Consider the following 12,670-nt stretch of genomic DNA (forward strand, 5'->3'; position numbering starts at 1 on the left):
TCCCCAAAACGCTATAGGTTGTTCCAAGTTAGGGGTCAACATGTGAAACATGAGAAAAGATGTATCATTCTTTGGAATCAAATAATTTATATTCATATGTAGGAGACATGTGAGTTATAGGTTCTCAATGCTATCAGACCCCATATTCACCCTTTTAAAACTAAGATTTTCTAATGCCATCTTAATCTGAAATAAGATCCCTAGACGATATCACATATCACTTATACACACTTTTGAAAAGAATCATCATAACAACCTAAATCTAATATAAAGGGAAAATAAAATGAAAGCTGTTCGTAATCGAATAATAATATATATTTTAATACATAAACGTTAGAGGGCAGTTTTGCTAGAAGACAAAAAGGGCCCCACATGTTTCCAAAACACCCCCCAGGAGGAAGTACCACTGTCACCGGGAAGCACTAGGGCTGCACGCTATGACCAGGGCCACCCATTGGACCATGGAGATCCCCCGACCCAGGAGGGTTCATCCATGGGGTGCAGAAGACTCTAGCCAATAGTTAGCAGAGCCAAAAATGTCCTCCCAGCATCTGTACTAGAGACTGCAAATCGGCCACCAGAAGTAAAGAGAAGGGCTGGGCCATGGCCACTGAGCCTGCGCGTCCGGAGCCTGTGCTGCGCAACGGGAGAGGCCACAACAGGGAGAGGCCCGCAAAAAACAAAACAAAACAAAAAAAAAGAAGACAGAACGCACCAGAAATAAAGAGGAAGCCACTTGACCCTGGAGACGGCTCTAACCCTGCTGGCTCCCAGCTCCGGCTCCATCCCATACACTCACTCTCCTACCTTCTCTTTCAGATGGCTTGACTCAACTTCTGTGCCCTAAAATCAACATGGTCAAAATTTTGGAGTGAAAAGGAAGTTTTGACGAGGTTTGTTTGCTTGTTTGTTTTAATCTACTCCTGTGCTGGCTTGACAAGTGATTTAATGGCGAGGTGAGCACCAGTGGTGAGGAGTTGTAATTTCTGATACTTTGTCAGTCACGAACTCAATACAGAGCTTGAGGCAAAAATACATAACATCATATCCATTGCAAACACCCCTTCCTCCCAGGTAAAGACTGAAAATCTGATTCATTTGACTACTAGTGACCTTGAGATTGGAGTTGCTTGACACGCACCTGTACTACACCTGCTCAGAGCAGGTGTGTCCACAGGCTTGCCTGGGTCTGCCCGTGAGCCTTGCAGCACCTTTCAGCCAAGCTCTTCTCCCAATGGGTGCTGAGTCATCTGCAGGGAACTGCCAAGCAGGGAAGAGGTTGCCAGCTGAGAAGGGACAGCGGAGCCTGGAGAGACCACCTGTGGCCCAAACCATCCATGATGAAAAGACGGAACAGCAGAGACGTGTGGGATTTTATTCTGAGCTCCATTCTGTTAACCAAAATTTTAGAAACAGAGACCTGATTAGGTTGTTATGATGATTCTTTTCAAAAAAGTATGTATAAGTGATATCATCTAGGGATTTACATCAGATTAAGGTGGCATTACAAAATCTTAGTTTTAAAAGGGTGAATATGGGGTGAAATTAAAAGGTGTTTATTTGGAGTTTGTTAGGACTGCAGCCCTGGATACACAGATTCAAGAAGCACTTGAATTGTGTTCTGCCAGACTAACAAAAGGGGGCGTTTATAAAGATTACAGTTGGTTACTTGAGTTGTTTATCAAGAAGTATCATTGGAGCTGGCAAGAAATGGGGGTGCTTGGTAAGTCAGGGTTGGCTGGGGACTGAAATGGTTGTACAGTTACAAGGGGAGGCCTTGAGACCATAAGCTGACAGCTGGCAGGTGCTGCTGGTGGTGTCCTTGGTACAGTTCACAGGCGGTTCAGGTTCTCAGCGGGGCACGGATGTGTCTGCGACCACATCCATGGTGGCCATCCGACTCCATTTTTGCATGCCTGAGCTGTGACGGCTTTATTATAATTTCCCTTTGTTATCACTGCCAAGTCCTGGTGCTTCGCAATTTGCAAAACACGCGGCGGCACACCTGCTCGCTTTGGAGCCGTGGTCTCCGTCGCAGCCGAGGTCTGTTTCACATGCTGCACCTTCTACCTGCCTTGCTCTCGGCTCACCTGGGTTTTGTGAGGTCTCCTAGGACCAGACGGAGCCCAAAGAGCTGGGTGACCTGCAGAACCACCTGCCCTTCAACAGCGCTATACATGCTCCTCCACAGAAGACGTCCCAACCAGACGGCTTCGGGCGGCACCCCCTGCACGAGGGGGCACTAGAGTGCTGTCACAACGCCACTTTCCCAGGACAGGCATGCCAGCCTGGATCTAGTAGCTATTTCATTTTCATTGCTTTTCTTTCCCCTCATGAGAGGTGTAGCCAATTTCTGGCACAGTACTTTTCTGCTTTAAAAATTAATTTTTAAAAAATGGGCCCTGGGTCACATTTTCCCTGAAAATCTGGCCCAATATTAGGTTTACTCATGGTTAGCGGTTGAATTGTTTCTCCCCAAATTCATATGTTGAAGTCCTAACTCCCAATGTGAGCTTATTTGGAAATAGGGTGATTGCAGATGTGATTAGTCAAGATGAGGTCATACTGGAATAGGGTGGGCCCTAATCCAACACGACTGGTGTCCTCATCAGATGGCCGGTGAAGACACAGACACACGGAAGGAAAACACCATGTGAACATGAAGGCAGACAGCAGGGTAACGATGCCACAAACCAAGAACACCAGAGTGCCAGCAAGCCACCGGAAGCCGGGAAAAAGACATATAACATTTATATATGTAACGTAAATCTTGTTTATTATTTTCTCCTTTGGCTATACCTAAGACCAACCCTTAAAGTCAGGCACACTGGGCATTAAATACATCATTTTTCTTCTCTCCTGCCCACAGGACAATCAAAGGCAGCTTAAAGCACTGCAAAGGAAGGAGTTGTTCCGCCTTTAGCCTCTAAGGGGAAGAGATTAAATTGAGAACGCTCATCTCATCTGAATATCAAACAGTGCTGCGATTCTGAGGACTCAGTCTCCACGTCGGGAAGGTGAATGCTAAGAGATACTCAGAATCTGACTCACTTTAATAGTGCAATTCTTTGTTTCCACTCCTTAGGCATAAGGTGGATGGATTTTTTTTTTTTCCTTTTTTTTTTTGCGGTACGCGGGCCTCTCACTGCTGTGGCCTCTCCCGTTGCGGAACACAGGCTCCGGACGTGCAGGCTCAGCGGCCATGGCTCACGGGCCCAGCCGCTCCGCGGCATGTGGGATCTTCCCAGACAGCGGCACGAACCCGCGTGCCCTGCATTGGCAGGTGGACTCTCAACCACTGCGCCACCAGGGAAGCCCGGATGGATTTTTAAAATATATTTATTTTACTTTTTTATTTTTTAAAAAATTTTTGGCTGCATCCGGTCTTCGTTGTGGCATGCAGGATGTTTTTGTTGTGGCACGTGGGCTTCTCTCTAGGTTGTGGCATGTGGGCTTCTCTCTAGTTGTGGTGCATGGGTTTTCTCTCTCTAGTTGAGGCACACGGACTCAGTAGTTGTGGCGTGTGGGCTTAGTTGCTCTGTGGCACATGGGATTGTAGTTCCCTGACAAGGGACTGAACTCGCGTCCCCTGCAGTGGAGGGCGGATTCTCTACCACTGGACCACCAGGGAAGTCCCAAGGTGGATGGGTTTTAATAGTCCCCCGATCGTCAGCCTTGGCAATGCAAGAGATTGCCTAACAGTATGTGTACCAACAAGTTAAGCTGTCCCCTGTGGGTTTTGGCTCAGTAAGGGGCATGTGCACTTTTTTTTTTTTGAGAAAGAGTTTGGAAACAGACAAACTGATGTCATCGACAGCAAGGCAACCATCTTCGACTAATAAACAGAGCTAATTAAACCTCCCTGACTTGAGAAAAGAACCATGAAACCACGAAATCAAAGAACCTTTGATTTGAAAGGTTTGGGCTCTGAGGCTTTGTCAGCAACGTGTTTCACCACATCGTTGTGCTCAAGTTACTCTTTGATGAGTGGGAAAGCAAGAAGTGCTAGAGGCCTCCACTAACCTTTGCTGGACTAAGAAAAGCCAATGATTTGCCTTCTTTGGCTTATGAAGCAAGCGCTGTCCCTCCCGGAGACCAGCTCCTATCCCAGCAAGGGGCAGGGGGGCAGGAGGTGAAGAGGCCCAGGGCACAGCTCCCAGCAGGGTGGCCCTACCTGCCCAGGCTCCTGCTGTCTCCGTCAGGAGAAGTGAGTCAAACAGACATCTTATGGAGGAAGAGCGTGTATGCAAACACAGACTTAGGATTCCTCTTCCCTCACATAAGCAAATGACTGCTACCTGATAAAACATGTTGGGTTGATACTAATGAACTATGGTTTCAAGTGAAGCCAGAAGCTTATTGAGCACCGCGGGCAGGAAAAATCCACGCCGAAAGCGTGCATATTCTAACCTAGAAAAAATTCCTCCGGCCCGCAAAACTGGCATCGGTCCGACCTACCTCGCCACACCAAAATCCCTTCTGGCTAGTCCCAAATATTCACTCTGAGTTAAAAATTCAGACATCTGCAGGCGCCTGGAGGTCCCACCGTCCATCCTCAACACATTTACGGAAGGAACTTGTTTCAGCCACACTGATGTTTAAGAGGAGGGAACATTCACAGCAGAGCCTGTGACTCTCAAAGAGAGGTGTCTGTCCTCCTCACCCTCTGAGCCTGCGGACATTCCCCAGACGCAGGGGGACTCCTGTGCGTGAACTCACTCTGACTGGCTGCGCTGAGCTGGGATTTGCTCCAAACCATAATCCTCCCGGGCTGGGGCTCATGGAAACCTGGGGTCGGTTAAGCCAAGCCCGCCCCACATCTGTGTCCCTCGGGCATCATCAGAGCAGCCGTGGCCATCGCTGCTACCGCAGCAAACTGACGCATCTCTTGTACTGGCCAGGTGTGAGCGGCAACAGGAACCGGTGGCAGCAACAGCACCACAGAGACGTCCTGGAGCAGTCAGCACCGGGGTTTAGGGGTGAGCTTCTCCTTCTCTGGGCATGGTTCTGAGTTCCAGCTTGTCTTAGCAACAACTCACCTCAAACTGACTTAGACGGTCAAGGGGGTTTATGAATGTTGACTCGCAGGTTGAACCAAAAGAAACTGCCATTCTTATAAGTCAACATTTGTAAATTTATCAGCAGTACTAGAGGCTTCTGACGCGAAAACATGCCCCATGATCCGGAAGAGAGGCATGATCCAGCAGCTTGGTCAGTGTCTCCAAGAACTCAGATTTCCCCAGTCCTTCCAATCTGCCTTTCACGAGGACAGGCTCATCCCCAGACCTCATGAGTCCCCACCCCAGTAGGACCCAAAATACCTCATGATGCCAAAGTGGCTGCGGCAGTCCATGACATACATCTTTACACCCTATCATCCAGGAAAGGAGAGATGGTCTCTTCTGACAGCACACACGGAGGAGGGAAGGTGTTTCACTTTCCCGTGAACACTAGCAAACAGCTCTTCTGCCTCCTTGGTTCTGACAGAGCAACATATCTTCCCACTATGGCCAAGAGATAGAATTTTTTAGCTCAAGCAAATCTGGGTTCACCCTGGATTTAGGAGTGGGGTCAATCCTACCCATAGCACTATCGCTGAGAATGATGAGGCTGGTCTCCTAAGAGTTAGATCTGGGTCGTGTTACCAGAAGCACTTGAACTGTGTTCCCCAGGGCTATAGTCCTCAGCTTGGCTCAAATAAATATTTCTTATATTCCTCATTATTATTATTCCTTTTTCTCCTCCACCACCTCCCTCTGTCTCTCAGATGACTTCAGGAAAACAGAAGACAAGAGGCATGAAATTCCAATTTCCCTATCTCCCATCCTGGCCTCCTTGGCCCTTTCACAGTGGAAAGCCCTCCTCCAGGGCTGAGCTCGCCCAGGGACCTGTGGCCACCAGTCAGCCCTTTTCTCAACCTCTGCCTATACACAGCTCCCGGCATTTAAACATGTGTTCATATCTCCCACTTCTAAGTTAAAATAAAGCAAAAAGCCCCCCACCCCCTGCCCAGCCCCTCCAGCTAATACCCCTCCCTGTCCTCTCACAGCCAAGTTTCTGGACAAGCAGTCTCTCCCTTCCATCTGTGACCCGCTCCCACCCCTTCTTCTCCAGGGAGCTGCTCTCCACAAGGCCTGCCACGACTGTTCTGTTGCTGTTCTAGGGGAAGTCTTCAGTCTCAATCTTGGCACACTGGTTCAGAGCACGGACCTCACGGCCAGCCTTGCAGGAGTTGGGTCCCGGCTTTGTCACATGTTGGTGACCTTGGGAGAGTTCTCTCTCTGCCTCTGTTGCTTCATCTTTAACCCAGAGATATAGCAGGTTTCTACCTCCTGTGTGTGTTACAGGATTTAGGTGAGGTCATAAATGTAGCACCCTTCAAAGGGTGTCTGGCCTGTGGCAAACCCTACACAGGTGTTAGGGCAGCACCCGCTATTATCCGTGACCGCCGGGGGACACTGGTGACGCTGAACACTCTGCACGCCTGTGTCCTGCCCTCTCCTGGCCTCCCTCCCGCTCGGCCTACTCCCAGGCCTCCCCTGTCCTCACACGGGTCCCATCTTCTCACCCCACATGTTCTTCCCAGATGATCCCAAGCAATGAGTGGCTTCAGCGACCATCTGTAGTGATGGCTCAGCCCGTGTCTCCAACCTGACTGGAGAGCATGGCCACCACCCAGATGCCCAAGCCAGCCCCTTGGAACTCCTCCCACTTATTCAAATGTCTTGATCATTTTGTACCCTTGGGGTTTCCTACAAAAACTGACATATGGAAACTTCTCAATATGCTAGAGATGGATGGATGGTCTCTGGTAAGAGATTCAGTATGAAAGTATAGCGTCATAAGATTATTCTTAAGTCATAACAACAGTTGACTTCCTCTGAGCAGCATGAATAGAGAAGAGCAGACGGCACAAGATAGGGCCTTAGGGAGGACCCCATTCAGGTGGCGGGGGAGGGCTATTCCTCTGCAGGCCTCCTGGTCAACCCCACTGAGGCCAGTGCCTCTCCATCTTTCAGGTGGGGCTCGAGATTCTGCATTTAACAAACTCATTGATGCTGCGCTGTTGCTGGTCCACAGAACACGCCTTGAGAAGCCAGGGTGCAGGCCTTGCTAATTTCCCTTAAAAATTAATACATGTATATTTTACCACAATAAAAATAATAATAGTACAAAATGGATCACATTCAATAATAAGGAAGACAAAAAAGTGGCTAGAAGGAAGACAGAAGACAAAAGGAAAAAAAATAATGAGGAAGCCTTTTGCTTTTTGATACGGACAGAGTTCTGCAATTTACTATTGAGTGAAAAAAATCTTTCCACTGTGATTCCACTTATCTAAAGGAATGTGAGAAATAATTCTGGAAGAATATGTATATTGAAATGCTAATCACAGGTATGTTCAGGTGGCCATCAATTAAAATTTTCTTTTTATAGATTTCTGATTTATATGTCGTTTCATTTTTCTATTAATATATATAAAATACTATAATTTTAAAATTCCCATTTTGAAAAATTTAAATACATAAAAATGTATTCATAAATACATGTATTTACTCCTAGGCTTAGGCACCTGCTCTTGGCCACCCATATAATCTCCAGATGGATCCTTCTAAACGTAAATCAGATCATGTGTGTTGAAGCCAGGCTGGCCTCCTCGTTCTTCTTCAAATGTCAGGCACCCTGCTGCCTCAGGGCCTTTGCACTTGCTATCCCTGATTTTGGGGATGCTTTTTGTGAGAAATTTGCATGGCTCATTCCCTCACTTCTTTCAGGTCTCCACCCAGAAGTCTCCAATTCACAGAGGATTTCCTAATCACCTAATTAAAATCACACTCCTCTTCCGTTTAGAGGGCCTGCTTTACTCTTTTCATAATACTTTTCACTGATGTTCCACGCATGTGTCTTTATTTACCCGTTATTTGCACACCTCCCACCAGAATGAAGCTTCCAGACGGCGGGGACTGTGGCGTCCTGGTCAGGGCTGGGTCCCCAGGCCCAGATGGTTCTGGCTCATAACAAGAGCTCAATGCATAGTTGGGGGATGGATTTTAGGCAACAGTTTTGAAGTGAAGAGGAACACTTTTTCCTTCATTCTTACACTTATGTAACGAGTGGCCCTTGATCCTTGGGGAATAACAGACCCCTTAAGAATTTAAGAAAACTTACCAATACCCTTCTCAGAAAAACATGCACACGAACAGGACATTTCATGTAATTTCTGGGAGTTTAACAACCGCTGGAGCTGCTTTTTAAAGTTGAAATCAGCTGCCCCAAACTTCAAGTGCCACTCATTTAAGCCTAATTGCTATTCAGCTGGGCCAGAAGTTACTAGAAAGCTCTTTCCTTTGGATTTCTCCCACTGACAGATAACTACTGCTGTCACAGGACGGCAGTTGATTATGAGAATGCACATGACACCAACACACGTTATAAATGAAAATTTACAATTTGAGCTTGAGATGGGTGAGAATCAATAGGCTAGATTTAGCAGTATAAATTACAGTAGGAGCTCTATCAGCCTATCTCTACTGAATCTAGTCACCAGATTGTCTCTTTCCTCATCCTTTGAAATACTTAACCAATGCCCACGACACACTGATACACTCAACTGAGTCTGCCTTCCTGAGTGCCTGCACATCCCAACTCTAACTAGTTAAATGTAGGTTTATCAGTTGCGTTAGTTCCCGGTCTGCTTATCGTAGCTGTATCTATAATTGCAATGACAATATTTAATTGAATGTAATGGACCTGTTCTCAAACAAAAGCACTGGACAAGAGAATGAACATTTGAATGAACTTAAAAAAAAATGATGATGTTCCACTTTACCCGACTTTGAGTAATCAACCATCTAACCATACAGTTAAAGGGGCTTCGACTACATTCTAAAAATAGGAAGAGGAGACAGGCAACCCAAAATCATAAAGGGAAGAAAGGAAATCCTATGAGCATTATGGAATTAATTTTTATAAAGATGTAATGCATCAGAGCTGTTGTGTTTTTCCCCTGGCGTGACTCAGCAAACTGAGGAAGAATAGGTCCTCTGTAATCCCTCAGCGGGCGAGAGCTTTAAACAGAATAGGGGCACAGGTGAAAAGAGCCACACATTGGCTCTGGAGGGAACAGGTTCATGAGAAGAGAAATGAAAGGGTTATGGAATCCAGTTTGAACTTGAAAAGTAGAGAACCAACCAAGGAGGGGCATAATGCCCAGGAGAGATGATTCTGAAAAATAACAAGCAGTGAAGAGCATTGGAGATAAAGGCAATGATCAACCCCATGATTTCCCTGAAAGGATTTTGTTCTAATATGTGAAAACTTTAGCCAAAAACACTGAGAGATGCTCCTAGCTGTATATGCTGGGAATTCTCCTATGAGTTAGTTAGTGCTTCAGTGTCTCGGGGCAAATCAGTGACCAAGCTCACACCAAGAGGAAAGAGAAATATGCTTTCTCTAGTTACTGTTGGCCTCAGTGGTAAGTCTTGAACGCTGAAATAATCACTATGTTCCCAGGAGGAGAGTGCCCCTTGGGGCCCCTAAAGCCTATAGGTTTTAGTTAAAACGAAGGCTTTTAGGGACTGGGCTTACTGCCAAGTAAACTTTACCAGCTTGGAAGAGTCTACAGGCTCAGGTCTGGGGCAGGTTTGCTGAAGTCATGAGATACTGCAGCTCGGCAGAGATAAAGAGTAACTAGCAGAAGTTAATCAGACTCAGCTCCAAGAGCCTAGAACTTTCCTGACCTCTGGGTGTGTAACCAGCCTTGCCCTCCTTCCTGTTTGCAACTGATAACCTTCCACCCTCCCTCGCCCTCCATTTTTGGACAGGCTCCAAGGTCTAGGTACTAACCTAGCCTCACCAGCTAACAGGATCTGACATGCTAATATCAGGGGCTTGTCAGATAACGTCTTTCTCCGCCTCTTGCCACTTCTGAGAAACTACTAGAGTCTAAACGCACCTGTATTCCAATATACAAAACTGGAGTTCTTAAAGCTCAATATCCTTCCAGGCTGAGGAGCAGTTTGCCAAGCGCCTTCAGCACCGCCTTGGACTTGGCGCTATCGCCAAGGCTTTTGGGCAAGAGTGATATCAAAGTGGTGTCTCAGTAAAAATAATCCGATAATGGGAATAAGAGATTAGAAATAGAGATGTGAGGTGGGAGACCAGCTAAGGGACATCAGTCATTTTTTAGTTATTCAGTTAACAAATAGACACCTCCTATGTCCCAGGAATTGGACAAGCTTTAAAAGATACACCATGGAATAGAAATAACAGATCCAGATGGGAAAAGCCAGGGAGGATTTGTAGCAAAAATTTAGAAGAGCTGAAGGCTTGAACTAAGGCAGTGACACTGCAGGTGGAGAAGGGAGATGGATTTGGGTAGAGAGTAGACAGACCATTAGAGCTATTTCTTATTTTTAATTGCAAAAGTCAAACATTTTCATTCAAATAATATATGAGGACAAAATATAAAGTAAAAAAGCAAGAGTCCCTTCTCTAGCTTCACATCCCACATCTTACAGGAGGCCACTTTTAACAGAGTGCTGACTTCAGGAAGTGATGCTGTGGGTGGGCGGGATGTGAGGAACTCCAGCTGCTGGCATGAACTGGGCAGATGCTTCTAAGACAACGAACATGGGAGAAGACCAATTTCTTGGGGGTAGGGGATGTTTACTTTGTGCTGAATTTTTTAAATAACTGCTTTATTGAACTATATTATAATCCCACACCATACAAGGTCGCCCATTTTAAATTATACAATTCAATGTTTTTTAGTACATTCACGGATATGGGCAACCATCACCATAATCAATTTTAGAACATTTTCATCACCACCAAAAGAAACCCCATACACATTAGCAGTCACTCCCCATTTCTCCCCAACCCCAGGCAACCACTGCCTACTCTGAGCATTTCATATAAATGGAATCATACGATATGTGGCCTTTTGGGACTGCTTTCGAAACAGAGCAGGACCCTACGGTCCTTGTCCCCCGACCATGTCCTCAGCCTGCCTTTTGTCTGTGGAAAAACTTTAGCCAAAGAATAAGTTTAATCAGAGAAGTGAGAAAATGCAGAAACAAAGGAAAACAGTGAAAGGAGACCAGACAATAATAGTCTAATCATTAAGCACAGTCAAGGACCTTTAGTTCCTCCTTAAGGGCTGCGGATAATATTCTGAGCCACCTCCTGTGAGCTGTTTTGCAGATATTGAAGCCCCCCACCAGGGGGAGGATGACTACATGATGACCAAACTGAAGCCATGACATGAGCTGCCACAATTACGAGAACTGGCCTCAAAGAAATAGGAACAAACCCTGGAACTAAAAATTAACTGTACTTAAAACCACCAAGGTGATGCTGACCAGACCACCACATTACTGGTTTCAAGATGACTGTCGGAACAGACTGTGCTGTTCTGCTCCCTCCCTCCCCCTGAAACTCCCCTTTAAAAGCCCCTGTCCCCTGAGCAGCCATCCGGAGTTGGTTCTCCGACGGAAGTCCACCCTCTCCCCGGGATGCCGGCCTCCGAAATAAAGCAACCTTTCCTTTCCTACCAATACTTGTCTCTCAAGAATTGGCTTCCGAGCCTTGAGCAACTGGACCTGGGTTCGGTAACACTTTCACTTTGCATACGTTTCCAAGGTTCATCCACGTTGTATCACGCATAGTACTTTTTGTTCTCAAATAATTCAACACTGCGTGAATATAACACATCTTTTATCCATTCATCTGTTGATGAACAAATACTTGGGCTGTTTCCACCTTTTGGCTATTATGAATGCTGCTGCTGTGAACATTCATGCACAGGTTTTTGTATCAGTACCTGTTTTCAATTTTCTTGAGCATATCGAATTTTGGGGTCATAGGTAACTCTATGTTTAACTTTTTTTTTCATTGAAGTATAGTTGATTAACAATGGTGTGTTAATTTCTGCTGTACAGCAAAGTGATTCAGTTATACATATACATTTTAAAAATACTCTTTTCCATTATGGTTTATCATAGGAATGTTTTTTAAGGAACTGCCATGATGTTTTCCACAGTGGCTGTACCATTTTACATTCCCACCAGCAATGCACAAGGGTTCCAATCTCTCCACATCTTTGTCAACGCTTGCTATCACCAGATTTTTGTATTATGGCCTTCTTACTGGGTGTGAAGTGCTATCTCATTGTGGTTTTGACTTTCATTTCCTAATGACTAATGCTGTTGGACATCATTTATGTGCTCATTGGCTTTGAACATCTTCTTTGGAGAAGTGTACAATCAGATCTTTTGCCAATTTTTCAAATGGGTTATTTTTTATTGAGTTGTAAGAGTTCTTTAAAAGTTCCTCATTAAATATGATATGCAAATATTTTCTCCCATTGTGTGTGTTGTCTTTTCACTTGCTTGATGGGGTCCTTTAAAACACAGAAGTTGTTAATTTGGAAGAAGTTCAGTTTATCTATTTCTTCTTTTGTAGTTCGTGCTTCTGGTATCATTATCTAAGAAACCATTGCCTACTCCAAAATCATAAAGAACTATGCCTATGTTTTCTTCCAAGATAATTATGAATCTTTTGTTGTTCCTGAACTGGTTAACTGAGAAAACGAATGTGAAAGTAATGCAATTACTTATGTATTAAATATTTCCATCTGATAATTCTCAAATGACTTCTTCCTGAAGAG

The 12,670-nt window shown here is 45.4% G+C and overlaps 1 protein-coding gene across 1 annotated transcript in view; it reads right to left on the reverse strand.

Annotated features, from left to right (window-relative positions):
• Window positions 1-1,054: 1,054 nt before the first annotated feature.
• CYB5A (cytochrome b5 type A) overlaps window positions 1,055-12,670 on the reverse strand; it is a 41,073-nt gene continuing 29,457 nt past the window's right edge. Inside the window, exon 5 of the mRNA XM_082667231.1 lies at window positions 1,055-1,391. Coding sequence (XP_082523357.1) covers window positions 1,247-1,391 — 145 coding nt within the window. The 3' untranslated portion in view covers window positions 1,055-1,246. The remainder of the gene's footprint in view (window positions 1,392-12,670) is intronic.

The sequence above is a fragment of the Grampus griseus genome (genome assembly GCF_964374135.1).
Source record: "Grampus griseus genome assembly, chromosome: 12".
NCBI lineage: Eukaryota > Metazoa > Chordata > Mammalia > Artiodactyla > Delphinidae > Grampus > Grampus griseus.